The sequence below is a fragment of the Ambystoma mexicanum genome, chromosome 8 (assembly GCF_040938575.1).
Source record: "Ambystoma mexicanum isolate Mex_15411 chromosome 8, UKY_AmexF1_1, whole genome shotgun sequence".
Classification (NCBI taxonomy): Eukaryota; Metazoa; Chordata; class Amphibia; order Caudata; family Ambystomatidae; genus Ambystoma; species Ambystoma mexicanum.
In genome coordinates, this window is record NC_090929.1 from 161,803,257 (window position 1) to 161,825,689 (window position 22,433).

At 47.9% G+C, this 22,433-nt stretch overlaps 1 protein-coding gene across 4 annotated transcripts in view; it reads right to left on the reverse strand.

Moving 5' to 3' along the window:
• Positions 1-22,433, reverse strand: part of CAMSAP1 (calmodulin regulated spectrin associated protein 1) — a 1,201,485-nt gene that overhangs the window by 726,656 nt on the left and 452,396 nt on the right. For all 4 annotated transcript variants that reach the window (XM_069609553.1, XM_069609551.1, XM_069609554.1 and 1 more), the window contains exon 5: positions 17,759-17,839. In XM_069609553.1, the coding sequence (XP_069465654.1) occupies positions 17,759-17,839 (81 nt within the window). The remainder of the gene's footprint in view (positions 1-17,758; positions 17,840-22,433) is intronic.

The following is a 22,433-nucleotide window of genomic DNA, read 5'->3' on the forward strand; positions in this document are numbered from 1 at the left end:
AAGGCAGAGTCAAACAACAGTGACTTCGTTTTCTTTCCACACCTGGCATTACCTGTCCAAAATTGGACGTGAAGCCTCAGATGAAAATTGGTTTGACTCCAGGGACGTTGGGAGAGAGAAGATCATAAAACATATACCCATATAGTAGGATGTCGTAGAAAGGTACCAGTTTAAAAAGTAATTGAAATCCAGCGCTGGAGAGGGGCACATTCTATTCCAAATGCAAAGAGGATCACGTGGCAATGTTGAGAGGTTGGGCTAGAACATGCAGATTTACAACTATAAATCAAATTTTGATGCAAAATAAACAAAAGATGCAAGAGACGCTGTGACAGGGAAGTAAGCCTCAAGCCTAAAAACACTTAAGTGTGCTGCATGCATTTAAGTGGTCTCAGAAGAACCTTAAAGCACTGTAAGAAACTTCATAAGAAGATAAGTGTTCAACTTAGATGATGACTAACGCACCATTGGAAAAGAAGAAAAGATGAAATCATTCCGGACTAGCAAGTATGCAAGGTTTGTGGAAAAATAACTTTTCTTTTGTAGGCTGGCATTTTTTCTAAAGAAAGCAGACCCAGGCTACGTACTTCAGTTCTGTGAGGAAAAAGTGATCTCTCCTATTGAGGTTGTGCAAAGAAAATTGACAGACATCCCATTCACTCAATCAGATCTCAAACAAAAAGGCTTACAGCTTTGCTGAGGGAGGGAAAGTGGGCCGGGGGAAGAAGAGCAGGAAGACGCAGTGAAAGCTACTGGAAGACCACCTCATTTTTACAAATTTTCTCAAGACATCCTTCTTCCAATGTAAAGTTGCCATCACAGGAACGCTAATCCCAATTCGCCCAGCACTTAGCTGGGGTTCCTCAAGCTCTTGTTGCCGGGAGCTACTCAGACGTCAGGATGATTTTATAGTATACTACTGTCATTTGTAAATATTGATTTCCTACTTGTAAAACATTTTTGCCAATTGATATGTGGCAACAACAGCCACACCCACACAAGGACAGGGCTTGCATCAGGAAAAAAAGAAAGATGCAGCAGACATTTAAAAAGGTGTGTGTGAAACCCTTAATTTTATAAAGAATTATGAACATGCTCATGTGCTAAAACACAGAATGCTGTTAGCTATTCAAATAAATTGAGTAGACATACTATCAGACAGATTTTCTACAAAACTGTTACACACATGTTGACAATATTTCACAATGTAAATGATACTTAACTTTATTTTTAGAAAAACATAATATTGCAGAAGATGAATACTTCCTAAACATGCAGTAATTAGATCTAAAATTGGTTAAAAGGTATAGCTATTTAGATTTGTGGCTGTGATTTGCACATAAAAACGGGAGCAATGTGTGATGAATCCAGGCAATCTGTCCCCCTGTCAAGTTTCTATAAACAAAACAATAATTAAAAAAAAAAAAAAATATATATATATATATATATATATATATATATATATGATACATTACTCACTGTAATCGTATTTCTGATGCTTGTATCTGCTTAGATTCACATGCTGTGCATAGGCCGACATCTAGTGGAAGCTGCGGAGTATTACAGTTTGTTTTTCGAAACTCGAAAATGGGCGTCGACACAGGGCGTGCCAGTAATACTATCCCTAGTGTTGTCATGATGCCTACCTCCAAGGTGCCAGACAAGACCCAGCTACCCCAGAGGCAGGCAGACATGTCTTCAAGGGAAGTCACAACAGCCTCAAGTAGGGGCTCTTTGGACTCAGTCCTGCCGCCTTTGGCGCCAGGCTCATATCGGGCCACAGTCCTGGCGCCAGGCTCATAAAAGGGGACTTTGTGTTAAAGGTGCTTAGTGTTAACTTACCTGATGCAGACCATGCTGCAACATCCAGGCCTTCTGAGGCCTGAATGAGACTACTTTATCTTTGGAACTACTTAACCACACGGGTGTGGTCAGGGGAGGAATACATACCTGAGAGGAAGGATACATACCTGGAACTACTTTGAAGGCTATTTAAGCCACGCCCGAGCAGCAACTCACGCTTCGCGTTGTTCTGCATCTAGCAGCTGGACGCTCACCGTGTTTGCTCCTGCATTCTGTCTTCTGCCACTCCTGCCAGCATCCTGGAACACCTGCAAAGAGAGAAGAGAAAAGGGGAAAGAAGAGTCCTTACCTGCTAAATCCGCATTCCGGAGACATCTCGCCGACGGTCCTGAAAAGGAAGACATCCATTTAAAAGCACATCGCATCGATCACTGCAGCGCCGCATCTCACTCACCTGTACAAGGTGCCACCACGTTCTACGGCGACATCTGGACTCGCAGACACATCACCGCGCCTAGGGAGAAAAAGACAAGAATAAAGGTGAGAGGGGAAAGAAAACAAGGAAACCTTAATTTCCATTACAAAGCTTACCTGTTGGGTTATTCCAACTTCATTTCGGGTCAGTGCCGCATCCTGGCATTTCCGGACCCCGGCCCCTAAGGGGAAAAAGAGACATCAGCGTTAGTGGGCGCATGAAAAGACGTTACCCAACGCCCATTAAAGACTTACCTGATTTCTTCTGGATTGATCTTTGTTTCGGGTCGGTGCCGCATCCAGGCATTTCCGGATCCCGGCCCATATGGGGAAAAAAGACATCAGCGTTAGTGAGCGCATTGATACAAGGACACAGAGAACTCTCATCGAGCTCACCAGTCTCATTCTTCGGTTCCACAGCTCTTCTCGGAATAGTTTCCGCACCTGAAAAAGAGACAACGAACAATTATTATTGCGGAATCATACTCATTAACAGAATCCTTACGGTACTATACCGGGAAAACAAAACTTGAACCCTCTACAATCAAAATCCCAGTGAAGTAACTGGATACAACATGCCCCTGCATGAGAAGCAGGATGGAGAGCTCAACCTTTCAAACCCTAAGGTGAGACTTCACGTGGGGGTCGCAGGAGGGTTTCGTAGAGGGGTGAGAAGGGAACGGGAGGCTAATAGTTTCTCCCGTAGATTGTTAATACTCCCTTTTCACATACAGAAAGATATTCATGCGAGCCAGACAAGCCAGATTCGAAGGTCCGGTCCAGTCCATCTTCCGGGTCCTGCGCTTCACCATAGAAGAAGCAACAACACTCCAAACCAGACCTGCGCCTCCGTGGGAGTCAGGTGAGCGTAACAAGTGTGACGTCCACTGTACCCAAGATCCCTCACGCGTCTAGGATCCTCAGATTGTATTTTTTCTGACATGAGCTAGCATGAGGAGTAGCGTGAGTACAGATAATCCAAGCAGATAGATAGAAAGGTAAGACTACAAGAAACCATGCGCCTTCTCTCAGAGGGGAGGAAGGGTGGGTCGCATGTGAATCTAAGCAGATACAAGCATCAGAAATACGATTACGGTGAATAATGTATCCCTTCTGAGGCTTGTGGAATCTGCTTAGATCACATGCTGTGCATAGATTAGCAACCAGTACCTGACGAAGGAGGTGGGATGTGAGAAGGGTCATGAGCAAATAAGTGTCTTAGAACCGCTTGTCCCACTTGTGTATCTGCCTTGGTATGGGTGTCAATGCAGTAATGCTGAGTAAAAGTGTGAATAGAGCTCCAAGTAGCTGCTTTGCAAATGGTTATCGAGGTGTACATTTGCAATGAAAGCCAGAGTGGCCCCAATGCCTCTAGTAGAGTGGGCTCTTGGCGTGAAAGGCAGAGTTCTTTCAGAGAGTGAGTAACACAGCTGGATACAGTTAATAATCCACTTCGAGATGGCACCTTTAGAGACGCGATCCCCCTCTCTGCCTGTAGCTACGGAGACAAACAGTTGATCTGTTTTTCTTAGCAGTCTGGTTTTATTTACATAGTAGAGGACCGCCCTACGCACATCTAGGGTGTGTAGTTTCACCTCAGCCGAGCTTTGAGGGTCCTGGAAGAAAGCCGGAAGCTCGATGGACTGGTTTACATGGAATTTTGATATAAATTTAGGTGAGAACCTAGGGTGTGTGCGTAAAACCAGTTTGTCTTTATGGACAGTAAAGAAGGGATCCTGCACTGACAGTTCCTGAATTTCACTGATCCTTCTTATAGAAGTAATAGCTACTAAGAAGGCCGTTTTATAAGTCAGGTGTTTGAGACTGCTTTTATGCATGGGCTCGAAAGGGGGTCCCATGAGCTTGGCTAGCACCACATTAAGGTCCCACCCTGGTGGTGGGTTTGAAATAGGAGGGTGAAGTCTCTTTACTCCTTCCATGAAGGCTTTAACTACTGGTACTTTCCACCACGAGACCTTGCTATGGGAAGTGGTGTATGCCGACAGGGCTGCCAGGTGTACTTTCAGTGAGTTAAAAACCAATCCTGCATCTAGCAGGTGGAGCATGTATGTAACAATAGTGGAAGGAGTGCAATCAACAGGGTTGATTTGTCTACTCTGGCACCAGATAACGAACCTCTTCCACTTGTCAAAGTAACAGTGCCTTATGTTTGGTTTCCTAGATTCCTTTAGGATGTCCATACACCTCTGTGGCAAATTGAGATGTCCAAACTCAATGACCTCAGGAGCCATGCTGCCAGGTTCATTGAGTTGGGTTGCTGGTGCACTGTTTGACCTTGGTGCTGGGACAGTAGGTTGTACCAGGCTGGAAGTTTGATGGGCTCGCACACCGTCATCCTGCGTAGGTGTGGGAACCACGGTTGTCTTGCCCACATGAGAGCAACTAGGACGAGCGTCATCGACTCTTTGTTCATCTTGTTCACCACTTTCCTGATGAGAGGAGTTGGTGGAAAAGCGTACGCAAACATCCCTGACCAGTTCATCCACAGGGCGTTCCCCTGGGAGTCTGGTTGGGGGACCCTGGATGCAAATCCTGGGCATTGTCTGTTTTCGCTTGTGGCGAATAAGTCTATAGTGGGGAAACCCCACTGAGAGAAGATATCTTCTACGACCTCTCTGTGTAGAACCCATTCGTTTTCCTCTGGGAGGGAGACTCTGCTCAGAGCATCCGCTATGGAATTGAGCTCCCCTGGAACATGTTGTGATGACAGGAAGATGTTCCGTCTGAGTGCCCATATCCAGATTTTCTGGGCAAGCTTGGACAGATTTGGCGAACGAGTCCCTCCTTGCTTGTTCAGGTAGAACATGGCTGTTGTGCTGTCCGTCCGGATTTGCACTGACAGGTTTAGTAGGTGGGGCTCGAACGCTTGAAGCGCTCTGAATACTGCCAGAAGCTCTAGCAGGTTGATGTGGTTCTTGGCCACTGAGGGAGACCAGAGACCCTGAGCTGTGTGGTGGAGATGGTGAGCTCCCCACCCCGTCAGACATGCATCGGTAGTGACTACTGCCTGTACTTCGGGATCGTAAAAGGGTTTCCCCTGTGCGAGATTCTCTCTTGTCCACCAGTGAAGGCTTTGTACTAGTGTTGGCAAAACGACCACTAGATCGTCCCACTGACCACTTGCCTGAGACCACTGTTTCGCCAACCATTCCTGCATGGGACCCATGCGCGCGTGGGGGACCAGGTAAATACATGACGCCATCATGACCAGTAAACGCATTGCTTTGCGTACCGTTATTTGGTGACCGGACTGATAATGCGGAATTTGCAGTAGTATATTCCGAATTCTTTCCTCTGAAGGAAAGGTCAACCCCTCTTGAGAATCTAGGATTGCTCCTAGGAACTGTTTGGAGGTGCTTGGCACCAGGCTTGACTTTTTCTCGTTGATTGAGAAGCCTAACTCGTGGAGGAGGTTGATAGTCCTTTGAATGTTTGTCCTGCAAATTACTGGGGTTTCCCCCGTTATGAGCCAGTCGTCCAGATAAGGGTACACCGGGATTGCCTCCCTGCGTAGGTGTGCAGCCGCGACCGCCAGTACCTTGGTGAATACCCTTGGTGCTGAAGCTATCCCGAAGGGCAGTACCTTGAATTGGTAGTGTCGACTGCCCACCTTGAAGCGCAAGTACCTTCTGTGCGCTGGGAACATGGAAATATGAAAATAAGCATCTTTCATATCCAAGGTTACCATGTAAACCCCCTTTTTTAGGAGGGGGATTACCTCTTGTAGCGTAGTCATACAAAACTTTTGGGGCTTGACATACTTGTTGGCAGGCGGTAAATCCAATACTGGGCGCATTGTCAAATCTTTTTTTGGCACAAGGAAGTAAGTTGAATAAATACCCTTGTTTACCTGGTGTCCCGGGACGAGTTCTATCGTGTCCTTTTCTAGCAGAATGGCGATCTCCTCGAGGAGAATCTTCTGATGTTCTAAAGAGTGTACTCTTTGTCGTGGAGGATGGTTCAGGGGACGCAGCAGTAGTTCTATACAGTACCCTGTGGATACTGTTGACAGCACCCATCTGTCTGATGTGATCCCTTCCCAAGCCTGGGTGAAGTTGGAAATGCGTCCCCCTACTGGGGTTGCGTGAGAAGGGACCCTGAACTGAGCGTCACTGCTTTGGTGGAGGCGTGCCGCCTCCCTTGCTGGGGCTGCCTCTGCCTTTACCACGACCTCTCCTATTACCCCTGCCGTAACCCTGGGTAGACATTGGCTGTTGTTATACTGTGTACCCTGCCCCTGGGAATAGTTAGATCCTCTCTGGGAATTTTGGCCGAGTGGGCGACGAAAATTACTATTCCCTCTCTGGTTAGGGGGTTTATTGGTTAACTGGCCAAGGGACTTAAGTGTCTCGTATTCGTCCTTGGCATTCTTCAGTGCGTCTTTGACCGCCTTACCAAACAACAGCTCGGCTTCCACCGGTTTGTCCAACAATGATGCCTGGGTTTCTGCCTTAAAACCAGACTGCCGTAACCACGCATGTCTCTTGATAACAGTGCCTTCTGCTATCCATCTGCCTGCGTTGTCCGCGGCGTCAAAGCTTGCTTTCAAAATGCAACCAGACACGGCTCTACCCTCTGCGGAAATCCGAGCTAACTGGCCCTTTAAAGGTTCAGGAGGAGAGGCTATGAGTGCCGCGACTTCTTCCCACTGATGGCAGTTGTAGCTGGCCAACAGGGTGGTGGAGTTTGCAATCCTTGCTTGATAGGCGGACGTTGAGGCTACTTTCCTGCCGAAACCATATAGTTTTTTGCTCTCCTTGTCGGGAGGAGCTTCGGACGATGACAAGGGTGTTCCAGCCCTCTTACGAGTGTTAGTGACAACTAGGGAGTCTGGCTTCAGATGTCCTCTTATATAGAGAGGGTCAGACTGGGCTGCCCTGAAAAGTTTTTCAACCCTGGGATTGACTGCTCTGGTGAGGTTCGGGTTCACCAGGGACGGGTCTATTCTTCGCTGAATGGACTTAAGGATAGGGATGGTCTGGGCAACAGGCCTCCTTTCTCCCACTAACTCCTCTGCGAAGTCCCTCTCCTCCTGGACACCGTGGGTGTCAATATGGAAATGTTCTGCTGCACGTGCGAGAACCTCGTTTAGGAGGGGTTGGTTATCGACAGGGGAGTCGGTAACCGGGGCTTCGTTTTCTACCGGGGAATCTACTCTGTAGGTTTCAGGGTCTTCCTCTTCTTGGTCCTCATCATCCCCATAGTAGCCCGTCCCGGTTTGCTCTTCTACCATGCCAAATTCTTGGTCCTCACCAAAGGAAGCCTCTCCTTGATACAGTGAGTATGGTCTTGAGTATGCTTGTACCTTGACGGGGTCTGTAGACCTCATCGATGTTTCAAACCGGAGCTTCTCACTCGGGGGGATAGGATCATTAGAGCCTGAGGGTGTCGCCCCTTGTGGATCATACGAAAGGAAATGTTCTGGATTTTTATCGTAAAAATCAGCCAAAGAAGACATCCTTGACATGACCCTATCTATGTCTTCACTCAACCCTTTTTTGGAACTGGGAATGACTCTCAGCAAGTCTCGGGGATTTATCTTGAGTAGATTTGCTGGTTTTAGACATATCAGCAGACCTGGTTTTGTCTGTCTGTTTAGGGGGAGTGGTGTGTTTCACAGGTGTGGAAGAGTGCAAAGGCTCCTTCTTCTGCTGTTTTCCCCCCTCCCCGTGAGTGGAAAAATGTTTTCCCTGTCCTTTTGTGGCTCCGGAGGTTTTCGACGCCATGGCGCCGAGGATCGGGGGTAGGGTCCCTGTCTTTCGAGCGTGGGGCTTCGCTGATTTTGACTGAGGGCTCCGACTCCTGGAGCGCGGCCTGGGGGTGGAAGTCGTCTTCGTCCTCCGACGATCGAACTTCTGTCAGCCTAGGGAGCGAGGCACTCTTGGCAAGAGTGGATGATTGCCTGGAGTCATGCGGCGATCTCGATCGAGAACGCCCAGAGGACACCGAATCGGACCGTTCTGTTTGTGCCTCTTTCCGAGAACTCGACGTCGTCGAGTCTCGGTTGGACTTCGTGTGTTTAGTGTGTGTGGTGTGCGAAGCGCTTGTGTCGCCGGGGGTCTTCCCCATAGCTGCCCTGCCGGACGACCTTCCGAGGTCGGGGACTTGCGCTCGGCTGTCTTTCGACGCCGTAATGCCCTCGCCGTCCGAAAGTACGGCGCCGCTGCCGTCGCTGAAGGCGCCCTCCGCTGCCATGGCCGCCTGCCTGTCATGGTGGGCCCAACGCTTCGTCGAACGGTCCTTCAGTGTCTTGGGTTTAAACCTACTACACGCTCTGCAGTTCGCTTCGGGGTAGTCCCTCGGCAAGCAGAGATTGCACGTGGCGTGCCTGTCGACCCAAGGGTATTTGCGATTGCACTTGGGGCAGAATTGAAAAGGGGTACCCTCCATACGCACCTTGAGGCAGCGGGCTGGTAAGTGTAGGAAATGTATAAGGTGTACCTATATACCAAGAGTGTAGAGTATGTACAACCCCCCACTCTCCCTACTTGCAGGGTGGAGGCCAGAGGCCTTCCAAGGCCCGGGCCGAGGCCAGAGGCCTTCCAAGGCCGGGGCCGAGGCCAGAGGCCTTCCGAGGCCCAAATCTGTTGTGCAGCATCCGACGGTCGGTTTCTTCTTCAGCCGGCGTCGAGTGTCGAAGTTCGACGTTGGGATGGGGAAGGATGTAAATAAATTAATATTTTAGCAAAAGTATGGCTAAGGCCAGGGGACTCCGCAAAATGCTTCCGACCAGTATGGCGGAAAAAAACAATCTGAGGATCCTAGACACGTGAGGGATCTTGGGTACAGTGGACGTCACACTAGGGATAGTATTACTGGCACGCCCTTTGTCGATGCCCATTTTCAAGTTTCGAAAAACAAACTAATACTCCGCAGCTTCCACTAGATGTCGGCCTATGCACAGCATGTGATCTAAGCAGATTCCACAAGCCTCAGAAATATATATATGGGATACATTACTCACCGTAATCGTATTTCTGATGTTTGTATCTGTTTAGATTCACATGCTGTGCACAGGCCGACATCTAGTGGAAGCTGCGGAGTATTAGTTTGTTTTTCGAAACTCGAAAATGGGCGTCGACCTAGGGCGTGCCAGTAATACTATCCCTAGTGTGACGTCCACTGTACCCATGATCCCTCACACATGTAGGACCCTCAGATTGTATTTTTTCTGTCACGAGGTAGCATGAGGAGTAGCGCGAGTACAGATTATCAAAGAAGATAGAAAGATAAGACTACAAGCATCCATGCGCCTTCTCTCAGAGGAGGAAGGGCGGGCGCAGGTGAATCTAAGCAGATACAAGCATCAGAAAAACGATTACGGTGAGTAATGTATCCCTTCTGAGGCTTGTGGAATCTGCTTAGATCACATGCTGTGCATAGATTAGCGAGCAGTGTTAGAAGAAGGAGGTGGGATGTGAGAAGGGTCATGAGCAAATAAATGTCTTAGAACCGCTTGTCCCACTTGAGTATCTGTCCTGGAATGAGTGTCAATGCAGTAGTGCTGAGTAAAGGTGTGAATAGAGCTCCATGTAGCTGCTCTGCAAATGGTGTCAAGGGGTACATTTGCAATGAAAACCAGAGTGGCCCCAGTGCCTCTTGTAGAGTGGGCCCTTGGCGTAAAAGGCAGAGTTTTATCTGTAAGGGAGTAACACACCTGCATACATTTAACTATCCATTTTGAGATGGCGCCTTTAAAGACGCAATATCCTTCTCTGCCTGTAGCTACGGAGATGAACAGTTGATCTGTCTTCCTTAGCGGTCTGGTCTTGTCTACATAGTAGAGGACCGCTCTTCGCACATCTAGTGTGTGTAGTTTCACCTCAGCAGAGCTTTTGGGTTCTTGGAAGAAGGCCGGTAGCTCAATGGACTGGTTAACATGGAATTTTGAAATAAACTTAGGTGAGAACCTAGGGTGAGTTCGTAGAACCAGTTTATCCTTATGAACAGTAAAGAAAGGATCCTGCACTGACACGAGCCTGAATTTCACTGACCTTTCTTATGGATGTAATGGCTACTAAGAAGGCAGTTATAGGTGTTTCAGACTAGCTTTATGCATGGGTTCAAAGGGGGGGGCCCATGAGTTTAGCAAGCACCACATTAAGGACCCATCCTGGTGGTGGATTTGAAATTGGAGGGTGGAGTCTCTTTACCCCTTCCACAAAGGCTTTAACCACTGGTACTTTCCTCCACGACACCTTGTTATGTGAGGTGGTGTAGGCTGACAGCGCTCCCAGGGGTACCTTGAGTGAATTAAATACCAACCCTGCGTCCAGCAGGTGGAGCATGTAGGTGACAATATTGGAAGGAGTGCAATCAACTGGGTTGATTTGTTTATTCTGGCACCAAATAACAAATCTCTTCCATTTATCAAAGTAACAGTGTCTTGTGTTTGGTTTCCTTGATTCTTTTAGGATATCCATACATTTCTGTGGTAGCTCAAGATGGCCAAACTCTATGACTTCAGGAGCCATGCTGCCAAGTTCATCGAGCTGGGTTGAGGATGCACTGTTTGTCCTTCATACTGGGATAGTAGGTTGTGCCAGCACGGGAGTCTGATGGGTTCGCACGTTGCCATCTTGCGCAGGTGTGGGAATCACGGTTGTCTCGCCCACATGGGAGCAACTAGGATGATCGTCATCGACTCCCTGTGCATCTTGTTGACCACCTACCTCAACAGAGGAGTTGGTGGAAAAGCATAGGCAAACATCCCGACCAATTCATCCATACAGCGTTCCCCATGAAGTCTGGCTGGGAGAACCTGGATGCGAATCCTGGGCATTGTCTGTTTTCGCTTGTGGCGAATATGTCTATAGTGGGAAAACCCGACTGTGAGTAGAGGTCTCCTACGACTTCTTCGTGTAGACACCATTTGTGTTCTTCCGGGAGGGGGTCTCTGCTTAAAGCGTCTGCTAGTGAATTGAAATCCCCTGGAACATGTTAAGATGACAGATAAATGTTCCGTCTGAGTGCCCATATCCAAAATTTCTGGGCAAGCCTGGACGGATTTGGCGAACAAGTGCCCCCCTGTTTGTTCATGTAAAACATTGTTGTCGTGCTGTCTGTTAGGATCTGCACGGACAGGTTCGACAGGTGGGGTTCGAACGCTCGAAGCGCTCTGAAGACTGCCAGAAGCTCTAGCAGACTGATGTGATTCTTGGCCACTGTGTGAGACCAGAGACCCTGAGCTGTGTGGTGAAGGAGGTGTGCTCCCCACCCCGACAGGGACACGTCCGTAGTGACCACCGCCTGTATCTCTGGATCTTAAAAGGGTTTCCCCTTTGTCAGATTCTCTCTTGTCCACCAGTGAAGACTTTGTACCAGTGTTGGCGAAACGACCACTGACCACTTGCCTGAGACCACTGTTTCGCCAACCATTTCTGCATGGGTCGCATGCGCAGGAGCGCATGGGGAACCAGGTAAATACATGACGCCATCATGCCTAGCAAACATCGCTTTGTGCACCCTTATCTGGCGACCGGACTGATATTGAGGAATTTGCAGTAGTATATTCCGAATTCTTTACTCTAGTGGAAAGGCCAACCCCTCTTGAATGTTTAAGATAGCTCCTAGGAACTGTTTGGGGGTGCCTGGCACCAGGCTTTTTTTTTTTCTCTCGTTGATTGAGAAACCCAATTTGAAGAGGAGGTCGATCGTTCTTTGGATTTTGGATCTGCAAATTACTGGGGTCTCTCCCGTGATGAGCCAGTCGTCCTGATAAGGGTACACAGGGATTGCCTCCCTGCGTAGGTGTGCCGCCTCCACCGCTGCCAGTACCTTGGTGAATACTCTTGGAGCCGAGGCTATACCGAAGGGCAGCACCTTGAACTGGTAGTGCTGACTGTCCACCTTGAAGCGCAAGAATCTTCTGTGCGCTGGGAACATGGAAATATGAAAATAGGCATCTTTCATGTCCAATGTTGCCATGTAATCTCCTCTTTTTAGGAGGGGTATTACCTCTTGGAGTGTAGTCATGCGAAATTTTTGGGGCTTGACATACTTGTTTGCAGGGCGTAAGTCTAAGACTGGGCGCATTGTCAGATCTTTTTTTGGCACAAGGAAGTAAGTTAAATAAATACCCTTGTTTACCTGGTTGCCCAGGATGAGTTCTATGGCGTCCTTTGCGAGAAGATTGACGATTTCCTCGAGGAGGATCTTTTGGTGGTCCAGGGAGTGTATTTTATGTCTTGGAGGGTGGTTGCGGGGAGGCTCCAACAGTTTGATGCAGTATCCTGCGGACACTGTCGACAGCACCCATCTGTCCGAGGTGATCCCTTCCCATGCCTGGGTGAAGGCGGAAATGTGCCCCCCGACAGGGGATGCATGGGAGAGGACCCTGAGCGGAGCGTCACTGTTTGCTGGGAGGCGTACCACCTCTACCTGGACTGCCTCTCCCTCTACCACGGCCCCTCTTGTTACCTCTGGCGTAACCCTGGGTAGTTTGTTGGTTGCCACCCCACGATGTACCTTGGCCCTGTGAGTAATTAGAACCCCTCTGTGAATTTTGGCCGCGTGGGTGACGAACAGTTTTATTCCCTCTTTGGTTTGTGGGTTTGTTAGTTAATTGTCCCAGGGATCTTAGGGTATTGTATTCCTCTTTGGCAGTCTTGCGTGCCTCCTCTACCGCTTTCTCAAACAAGACATTCGGTTCCACCGGCATGTCAATAAGAGTAGCCTGGGTCTCGGGTTTGAACCCTGACTGTCTCAGCCAAGCTGTCTCTTGATGACAGTGCTCTCTGCAATGAGCCGGCCTGCATGGTCTGCTGCGTCAAAGGTCGCTTTCAGAATGCACCCTGACACTGATCTACCCTCCGACGCAATCTGGGATAACTGGCCCTTTAGTGGTTCTGGTGCGGAGGCAATGAGGGCAGCTACTTGCTCCCACTGGTGACAATTATAACTTGCCAGCCGAGTGGATAGTATTTGCAATTCTTGCCTGGTAAACGGATGTGGAAGCCACTTTCCTTCCCAGACCATATATTTTCTTGCTCTCCTTGTCTGGGGGAGCTTCAGATGATGCTAGAGGTGTCCCCGCTCTTTTCTGTTGGTAGTAACTACCAAAGTGTCGGGTTTAAGCTGACCCCTTATGTGGAGTGGGTCAGAAGGGGCGGCCCTGAATAATTTTTCAATTCTGGGGTTGACTGCCCGGGTGAGATTAGGGGTGAGGAGGGAGGGGTCAATTCTTGATAGACTTCAGAATTGGTATGGCTTGTGCAACAGACTTCTTATCCCCCATGATCTCTTCTGTAAAGTCTGTTTCTTCCTGAGCCCCTTGAGTGTCTATGTGAAAGTGCTTTTCTGCTCTATCTAAGACCTCATTCAGAAGTGGCTGATTATCCACAGGTGAGTCATTGACATGTGGATCTTTGGGGATAGGTGAGTCTAGACTATAGGCCTCTGCCTCATCTCCTCCCTCCTCGTCCTGGTCCTTGTTGTCTCCGTAATAATCGACCGCTGCTTGGTCGTCCAGTACTTGTATGTCTGGATCTTCAGCATACTGATGGTAAGGTTGCACAGAGAGTGGGTCTGAAATCAGACCTTAAGCTGGAGTCTCATTCCGAGGTCTTTTACTAGGAGGCTGAGGGTCTTTGGATCCTGAAGGAGTGGAGGTGACAGGGGTATTCTCAGAAAATAGTCTGGGTTTTCCTCATAGAAATTAGCCATAAATGACATTCTTCTCATCACCCTGTCTATGTCCTCAGAACTCCATTCCCTGGAACTGGGAATGAGTACCTCTTGCTGAGGCTCCTCTTCTATTCCAATATCCTGTGCAGTGGGAGGGACAACCTTGGGCCTAGTGACAGGTTCAGGGGTCTTAGATTTGTCTTTATCTGAGGATTTCTGCTTGTCCTTCTGGGCCTGGGGGACAGAAGTTTTTTCTGATGACTTCTTCTGCTGTTTTTCCCCTTCCCCCTGAGTATAGGCATGTTTCCCCGATTTTTGGGCCTTCTCTGAATCTTTCGACGCCTGGTGCCGAGATTCGGGGGTGGTCTGGCTAGGTTCTGTAGCATTAGAATGTGTGCGTCGAGACTCAGAGGCAGACGTGGAAAGGGCTCTCAGAGCTTATCTACCCAAGGAAACTTACGGCTGCACTTGGGGCAAAATTTAAATGGAGTGCTCACCATATGTTACTTTATGGCAGCGGGCGAGTATATGTTGGAAATATACGAGAGTGTGCGTGTCCACCCCCCACTCTCCCTACTTGTAGAGCCGAGGCCGGAGGCCTTCCAAAGCCCAAATCCGTCGTGCAGTCTCGACGGCTGTTCGTTCTTCGGACCGGCGTCGATCTTAGGATCTTGACATGGGACTTAAAGAACGGGGAATTTTAGATGAATTATGACAAAATGGCTGAAAGCCAGGGAACTCTGCAACTATGCTTCAGGCCAGTATGGCAGAAAAAAACAATCTGAGGGTCCTACACGCTGGAGGGATCATAGGTACAGTGGATGTAACACTAGGGATAATATTACTGGCAAGCCCTAGGTCGACGACATAAGCAGAGATAGAAAGGTGTAGCAATCTGGGTAATAACTCATCAGTGAAAGGCAAGTAAAAACCACAAAGTTTGTAAAAAGAATATGTTCTGATGTAAAAAAGGTTTTAAGTGGCCTAACTAGTCTCTATGGCTCAAATATTTTACGAAGGGGGTCAGTTAATAGTCTGTAGTACCTTTCTGCAGTTCAACAGCATCGAACAAGGCTTCTTGGTGCTGTGCATGCCGGTCAAGCCAAGTTAAAGTGCAGCGGCTCGTTTAACCCCGAGTGGGATAAGGGCAAACTGGTTCAAAATGCTAGCTCAGAGCAGTTCAAGTGTGGCGTTCGGACAATGCAGCTCGGATGGCTCACCCGGTTAGTGCGAAGATCAGGTCCAGTTTGAGTACCGGTAATGGCTAGTTGGCGTTGGCATGTGACACTTCAGCTGTCAGACTAGGTCCTGTGATGGTTCGAAACTGTGGGGTTTGACGAGGCAGCAACTCGTATTGCTCTATGTCGAGACGGTTCAAATCATTTGGAAACCACTGGATCAGTATGATGCATGAAGCAATGCTTCCATCATTTGAGACTAGGTCTAGCAAATTAGCCGAACAGGTGAATGGCTCTGCTTAGAACATGATGGCATCGAACTGAGGCTAGTTGCGGTTAGAAAAGATGCTTGACGAAGTGCAGATCGTGAGGATCACCAGGGTCTGTCAACTGTTGAGGTGAAGGCAAAAGTGCGGGTGACTGGATGCGCAGTTCGGGTCAGGTGGTTCAAGGTGGGGTTCGAAGGTCGCAGTTCGATTGGTCCCCCAGGGTCTACTTGCCTGGCGAAGATAGGCACCGAAGATTCTGGCGAATAGAAGAGCTGTTCGAACGGTGCAGATGCAGCAATAGCTTGTTGGAGTCAGCATGCATGGTGTGACGGCAAACTGGACAAAAGGTACAGTATAGCAGTTCGTAGATTAGGTGTGTGTCAAAGGCAGCACCCAAGGGTCCTGTTGGTTTGACTGGGTCGAACACGCGTGTAGCACGGTTCAACTCCATTTGATGGCAAAGCACAGAGATCCTAGTTGTCTAGACTGTCAGGTTACTGTGAGTCCCAATCCAGGGACTCTAGGATACGTTTTAGTCCTTGGTCTCAGATTTCCAAGCATGGTGGAGCCTGGCCCACAACTGCATGGATCCTTCAACACAGTGAGGTCCTGGGTATTGTTGTGGCTGACAGAGGCAGTTCTTGTCCCAGCAGCAGTTCATCCTCAATGGTAGCTGGGGATGGTTTAGGGACAGAGCTCGCCTCTGCCTTGGACACTCACTGGTGGAGGACTTTGGAAAGATCAACTCTCCCAACTGAAGTCCAATTAATTCTTCCTCAGGTTTTTGTATGAGACACCTACCTTCTTTTAAAGGTAAAAATCCACAGGTGATTGGACTAAAGCAAACCTGCTTTATGGGGTCCAAACCCTGTCATCCCAATCAGTAGACTTTAGCTTCTGACATCTCACTCAAAGTGCCTTGTGCAACAGGAAGTGAAGGGGACCGAAAGGCAGAGAGAGGCAGAAAGAAACCAGATGGTGGAACCTTGTACGAACTGTGAATAGCTTCCTCGGTCTACTCCCTTCTCAATAGAATAAAAGGCACTTTGATATGCAACAACTTGGTGTTTCAAAAAAAGGCGCTGGACACGGTGCTGGGTATTAGTATTTCTGATATATAAATGTATTAGTTATGTCTATTCCATTAGAAAAAATATATCAAGTATGTCCTCTGGTTGACACGTGTTTCTGCACTAAGCCTTTCTCAAAACCGAATATTTAATAATCAAAAGCCAATTGACTTCTAAGTATAATTCACATCTCTTCATGGCCAGTCATGGCTTAATCCCTGATTTATCCATGCCAGCAGACAATCTGCCTTGTGTTCGTAAAGCACAGTGTTTCCCTTTTGATATGCAGCACCTTGTCTGAGGCTACTCCTTTTTTGTGAATGGGTGTGCCCTTTGAGTCTTGTTCCCAGGACAGCTGCCTCTCTGGGCAGGTTGTTACCTGCCCTCACAAAGGAACAAAAGCTGACCGTACGCTACAGTCTTGGTGGCAGCAGCAGTCAGCCTTGCTGGGGGGGAATACACAGTCTTTTCACAGCTGAGCTGGGGTCTCAGGAATGACAAATGTGCGATATCAAATCACTGTTGCTGGGATAATTATGATAAATCTAGAAACCATACCTTATGCTTAGGTATGGCTTAGATTTAAAGGTTAACGGGCCATCAGGAGAACATTCTGAAAGTTATGTGGTTTTTGGAACAGGGGTACAGATCTTAAATGCAGCCCCTGCACTGCAGAAACTTGGCTATGCTACTGATCCAGCAGGGTACCAGTGTACACTATGATTTCGGCATGGAATTTATGAAAGGGGCGTCTGATTAGCAAATTACCCTTGCAGAGATTGAATTACCCGCATCATTTTATTACTTTAATAAAAATCAAGATATACAGGGCTTCTACACCATTGCCAGATGGCAATCCGTCACAAACACACACACACAAAAGTGTAACATAACTGAATAATACAATCAACAAGGTAACCAGAATGTCTATATTCTAGTAGAAACACCTTTGGTGAGCAAAATGAATGGATTCAGCATCCCTCGAAAAACAGAAACATGAACAAATAAAACATATAAGAGGAGTGCTGGATTTCAAGCCTTTATGTCACTAAATTTGAAACCTTGCTGAAGATAGGACAGCAGGCATGGAAAAAACATACAATTTCACACAGATAAAAGGGGTGTTAGCTTTTTCATCGTGTACTGAATACCTCAGTATCTAAATGTTCAAGTATCAAGTTAAGTAAACCAGTCACATGCATAGAAACAAGACCATATATTTAATGTAGCATACAGCATCATCAATACATAGGCACTCAGCATTGCCAACATTGCATATTTGTAAGTTATTAATTTCTGAAATAAATTTTACATTTACCTTTTGATGACCGGGGCTTTCTAATAACTGCTGTTTTAATCGGAGCTCTTTATCTGTGATCTCTCTCATTTTCAGATTTACCTGAAATTAAAGGGTAAAGTGATGCATTTAATCTTCCAAAACCTGAAGAAACTAAATAAAAACGTTTCAGTTTGCAGAAACATACCACATACCAACTTTAGTAGTGCAAATAAATATCATCAAGAGCTACACATTCATATAAGTAAGGAAATTCAATTACTTAATCCATAATAAAGCAATTTAAATCTCACTGATTTTTCGGTTTGCAATTTTTATTTTGAAATATGTAGAAAAGGGGCCCTGTTTAAATGTTTGTTTATCAAAGTAGTACAGGACGCGGAGTTTGTCCAGATGCAAGAACAGGAGGTCAACCTCCCGTGCTCCCCACATTATACAAAAGGGAGACTAAAGGGACATAAGAAAATGTTGCTTATGTACAGCCAACATTCTCCAGAAAAATTACATTAGACAGTTTTTGGGCTTCAAAAAGTAGCGACCCCTGCCCCCTAAACCATGTGCTATCTGGAGGGGATAAAACGAGAGATCCCAGGTGCACCTCTTGCTGCTTGTCACCTAAAGTGGATATTGTAGAAATCCTCAGAACTAGGTATGTCATTTAGAGAGAGTGGTTTTCCATACTACCCTTTCAGCAGTCTGCCTCAGTGTTTACCCTCCCCATATTCTTCATTGCTTAGAGACCTTTTTACAAGTCACAGTTTATATAACCACCTTTAATGTTCTGTTTTACGAGCTCAGAACTATAGGAGGGCAGAGGTTGGCCACAGATGAGGGGCCGTAGCAAAAAGGGAAACAATCTGCAAGGATGAAAACAGAAAGCAGGAATAACCAATCCAGTCCAGTGAAAGCAGGGAGTATGAGGAATACACCAAAATTTTCATTGTAAATGCACCAATATAAAATCTATCAGAGCTCTGCAGGAAAATGCACAGACTGGGGAAAGAAGGAGTGAGGTGGAGGGCAGCAGCCAGGAAGGAGAAGGAGAGAATATGACCAAAAGAGCAGCTACTACAAGATCGCTGACCAGACCCTTTCACCACTTGTGCCAGTGGTTCGAACAGGGGAAGGGAATAGTTTCCTACCTGTAACTCCATTTCTCCAGCATTGGTATCTTTCATGGATTCACATGCTTAGAATATTCCCCGTCGTCAGGCTGGGAATCCTCGGTAAGTTATATAGACATTTTCCATAGGAAAAAATGCAGACACTTTTGTGTCCTATCCACGTCGTTCTGGGCCGCGCACGCCGGCACCACTAGGACGTAGGGGTGTATATATAGCTCCGCCCCCGCGGCTCCCTCAGATTTCAGCCCCCAAAGTAGTAAGGGGGGGGTCTCTGGTTTGCTTGCTCAGGGGAGGCTGGCAGGCGCATGTGAATCCATGAAAGATACCAATGCTGGAGAAATGGAGTTACAGGTAAGAAACTATTCCCTTCTCCAGCATTGGATCTTTCATGGATTCACATGCTTAGAATGGATTGTATAGCAGTATCCCCCAACATTGGAGGTGTGTATGCAAACCAACATCACAACAAGCACAATGCTCACTTACTATGGCAATACATTACATTATAGCATGTTAACTGTAAAAGACACGACACTTTAAAGCATAGTTGCCGAAGGATGCAACCCACTCAGGGCTTACCTTATTGGAACAGATGACGTAGTACTGCCCGCCCCATCTGGGTATCTTCAGCATGTTGCTGTGCGAGACAGTAATGCCGGGTAAACGTGTGTGGAACCGACCAGGAAGCCGCCTGGCAGATGTCCCCCAGCGGAATTCCGGACCACAAAGCCGCCGACGACAATGTAGATCTCGTCGAATGGGCCCTTGGACGCTTTTCTAGCAGCTTTCCGGCCTTGGAATGACAATAAGAAATGGCCGAAGACACCCATCTGGATAGTCCTTGTTTTGAAATCGCTTTACCCCTAGCCGCAGGGCCATAAGCTACGAAGAGTTGTCTCGTGTCTCTGAAGCTTTGAGTGCGATGGAGGTAAAATTTCAAAGCTCTTTCCACGTCCAATGTATGGAGAGTCTTCTCTGCAACTGAATACGGTGTTGGAAAGAATGTAGGCAACACTATAGCAGCGTGTTTATGGAACACGGAAGGCACTTTAGGTATGAAATGCGGGTTAGTGGCCAGCATTACTGAAAAACCTCAAATACGGAGGGTTGATCACTAGAGCTTGTATTTCCGACAGGCGACGTGCAGAAGTAATGGCCACCAGGAAAGCCAATTTCCAAGACAAGAATTTTTATGATGTCGATGACATTGGTTCAAAAGGGGGTTTCATCAGGGCTGCCAGGACCAAGTTCAGACTCCAGATCGGAGGAAACTTCTTGAGAGGAAAGGTTCTAAACAACCCTTTAAGGAAGTGTTTAACTAGGCGGTCACTGAACAGTCGAGTGGAAAGTCTCTTCCGAGTAAATCTCGAGATGGCAGCTAGATGTACCTTTATGGTTGAAACAGATAACCCGTTATTTGCCAGGAGCAGCAAGTATGGTAGGAGTTGTTCCGGTGTGATCGCCCGCGGGGCCAGACCTGGTTGACCTGCGCACCATATGCAGAACCTTTTCCATTTGTATGTGTATGAAGCGTTCGTGGAAGATGCCCTTGCGGCTTGCAAAATATGATGGCAACCCGCTGGAATCGCTAACGCGCCAAACTCGGCGAAATCAGGAGCCAGGCCGTCAGACTGAGGCTGTCCAGGTCGTGATGCCAAACGGTCCCTTTCTCCTGAGACAGAAGGTTGGGGATCTTCTGGAACCTCATTGGTTCTGCCGCTGAGAGGTGAAGTAGATCGGAGAACCACACTTGTCTGGCCCAATACGGGGCCACCAGGATCACCCGACAAGGATATCTGTGGATCCATTGCAGAGTCCGACGGATGAGAGGGAATGGGGGGGAAGGCATACAGAAACTTGCCCGTCCACGGGAAGGAGAACGCGTCCCCCAGAGAGTCTAGTTCTGGCCACCTGCTCGCGTACTGGGAGCATTTCTTGTTGTCTCTTGTTGCAAAGAGATCGAGGGCCGGGTGACCCCATTCCGCGAAGATCCGGTGCAGTTGCTGATCGTTCAGTTCCCATTCGTGTAGACAATTCATCTCTCTGCTGAGAGCGTCTGCTTGCACATTTTTTACTCCTGGTAAGTGGAACGCCAACAGCTGTATGTCGTGTTGTAGGGCCCCAATGCCAGATCTCCTGGGCTTCCGTCGACAGGCTCCTGGAGCGAGTTCTACCCTGCTTCTGTAGATAAAACATTGTTGTCGTGTTGTCTGTCATTATTCTCACCACTGAGCCCTTTAACTGTGGCAGAAAGGATTTCAGGGCCCAACGCACAGCCCTCAACTCTAGCAGGTTGATGTGGAGGGAGGACTCTTCCGATGACCAACGACCCTGAACCTGTAAGGAGTCCAGATGAGCTCACCACCCAGTTAGAGAAGCATCTGTAACCACTGTCTTCTGGAACGCAGGCTCCAGTAAGGGCATTCCCTTCGTTAGGTGTATGGAGATTCTCCACCATTGAAGCGCCTGCACGAGCTGGCCGTTGATGGTCAACTTGTCCGACCAGCGTCTTCGAGTCTGTGTCCATCGATCCGCCAAGAATTCTTGAAGAGGCCTCATGAAGAGGCGACAGTTGTTTATCAAGGGTAAGCAGGACGACATGCTCCCCAGCAGGGACATGTACCTTCGTACCGACACTTTGGCGTCGATCTCCCATTCCGATGCCTTTTGTTGCAGTTTGTGAATCCTTTTGAGGGATGGCTTCACCAGTCCCGACTGTGTGTGGAACTCTGCTCCCAAAAAGACCAAGGTCCTTGAAGGCTTTAACGAGGACGTCGAAGTTCACTGCGAAGCCCAAACGTTGCAGGAGGGCCAGGGTGGCATCTAGGCTTTCTTGTGCCCTTTCTGGAGACAGTCCCCTCACTAGCCAATCGTCTAAATAAGGGTACACATGGGGACCTTCCTTTCTGAGTCAGGCTGCTATAGGAGCCAGACATTTGGTGAACGTCTTGGGGGACGATTTTAGGCCGAACGGGAGGACCTTGAACTGATAGTGGGTTCATCCGAAGACGAACCGCAGAAATCTTTTGTGCCATCGACGCATCGGGATATAGAAGTATGCATCCTGAAGGTCTAGTGACGACAAATAATCTCCGGGTTGTATCGATCGGATCACCTCTTGAAGCGTCAGCATTTTGAATTTTAAATTCTTGAGTAGTTTGTTGAGCGCTCGTAGATCCAGAATGGGACGCCATTTTCCATTTGGTTTCTTGACGACAAAGTACCGGGAGTACACTCCCTGTCCTTTTTCTGCCACCGGGACCAGTTCTATTGCCCCTTTCTGCAGCATAAGCGCCACCTCCTGTAGCAGTACTTGAAGGTGGGGCTGGGCCAAGAACACCGGTGGAATGTGTGGTAGCTTGCCCTTGAACTGTAGAGAGTGGCCCAGATGAATTGTGTCTAAAACCCATCGGTCTGTTATGCGCTCCCACTCGTCGAAGTGACGAGACACTCGAATCCCCTGGACGCCTGAAGCATGTCATTGTTGGTTCTTGGTTTGTTTATCTTTCGTCGACGAAGGGTAGGCACTCCGTCGTCTGGAGGTTTGGTAATCTCTTCCTCTACGTGAGGAT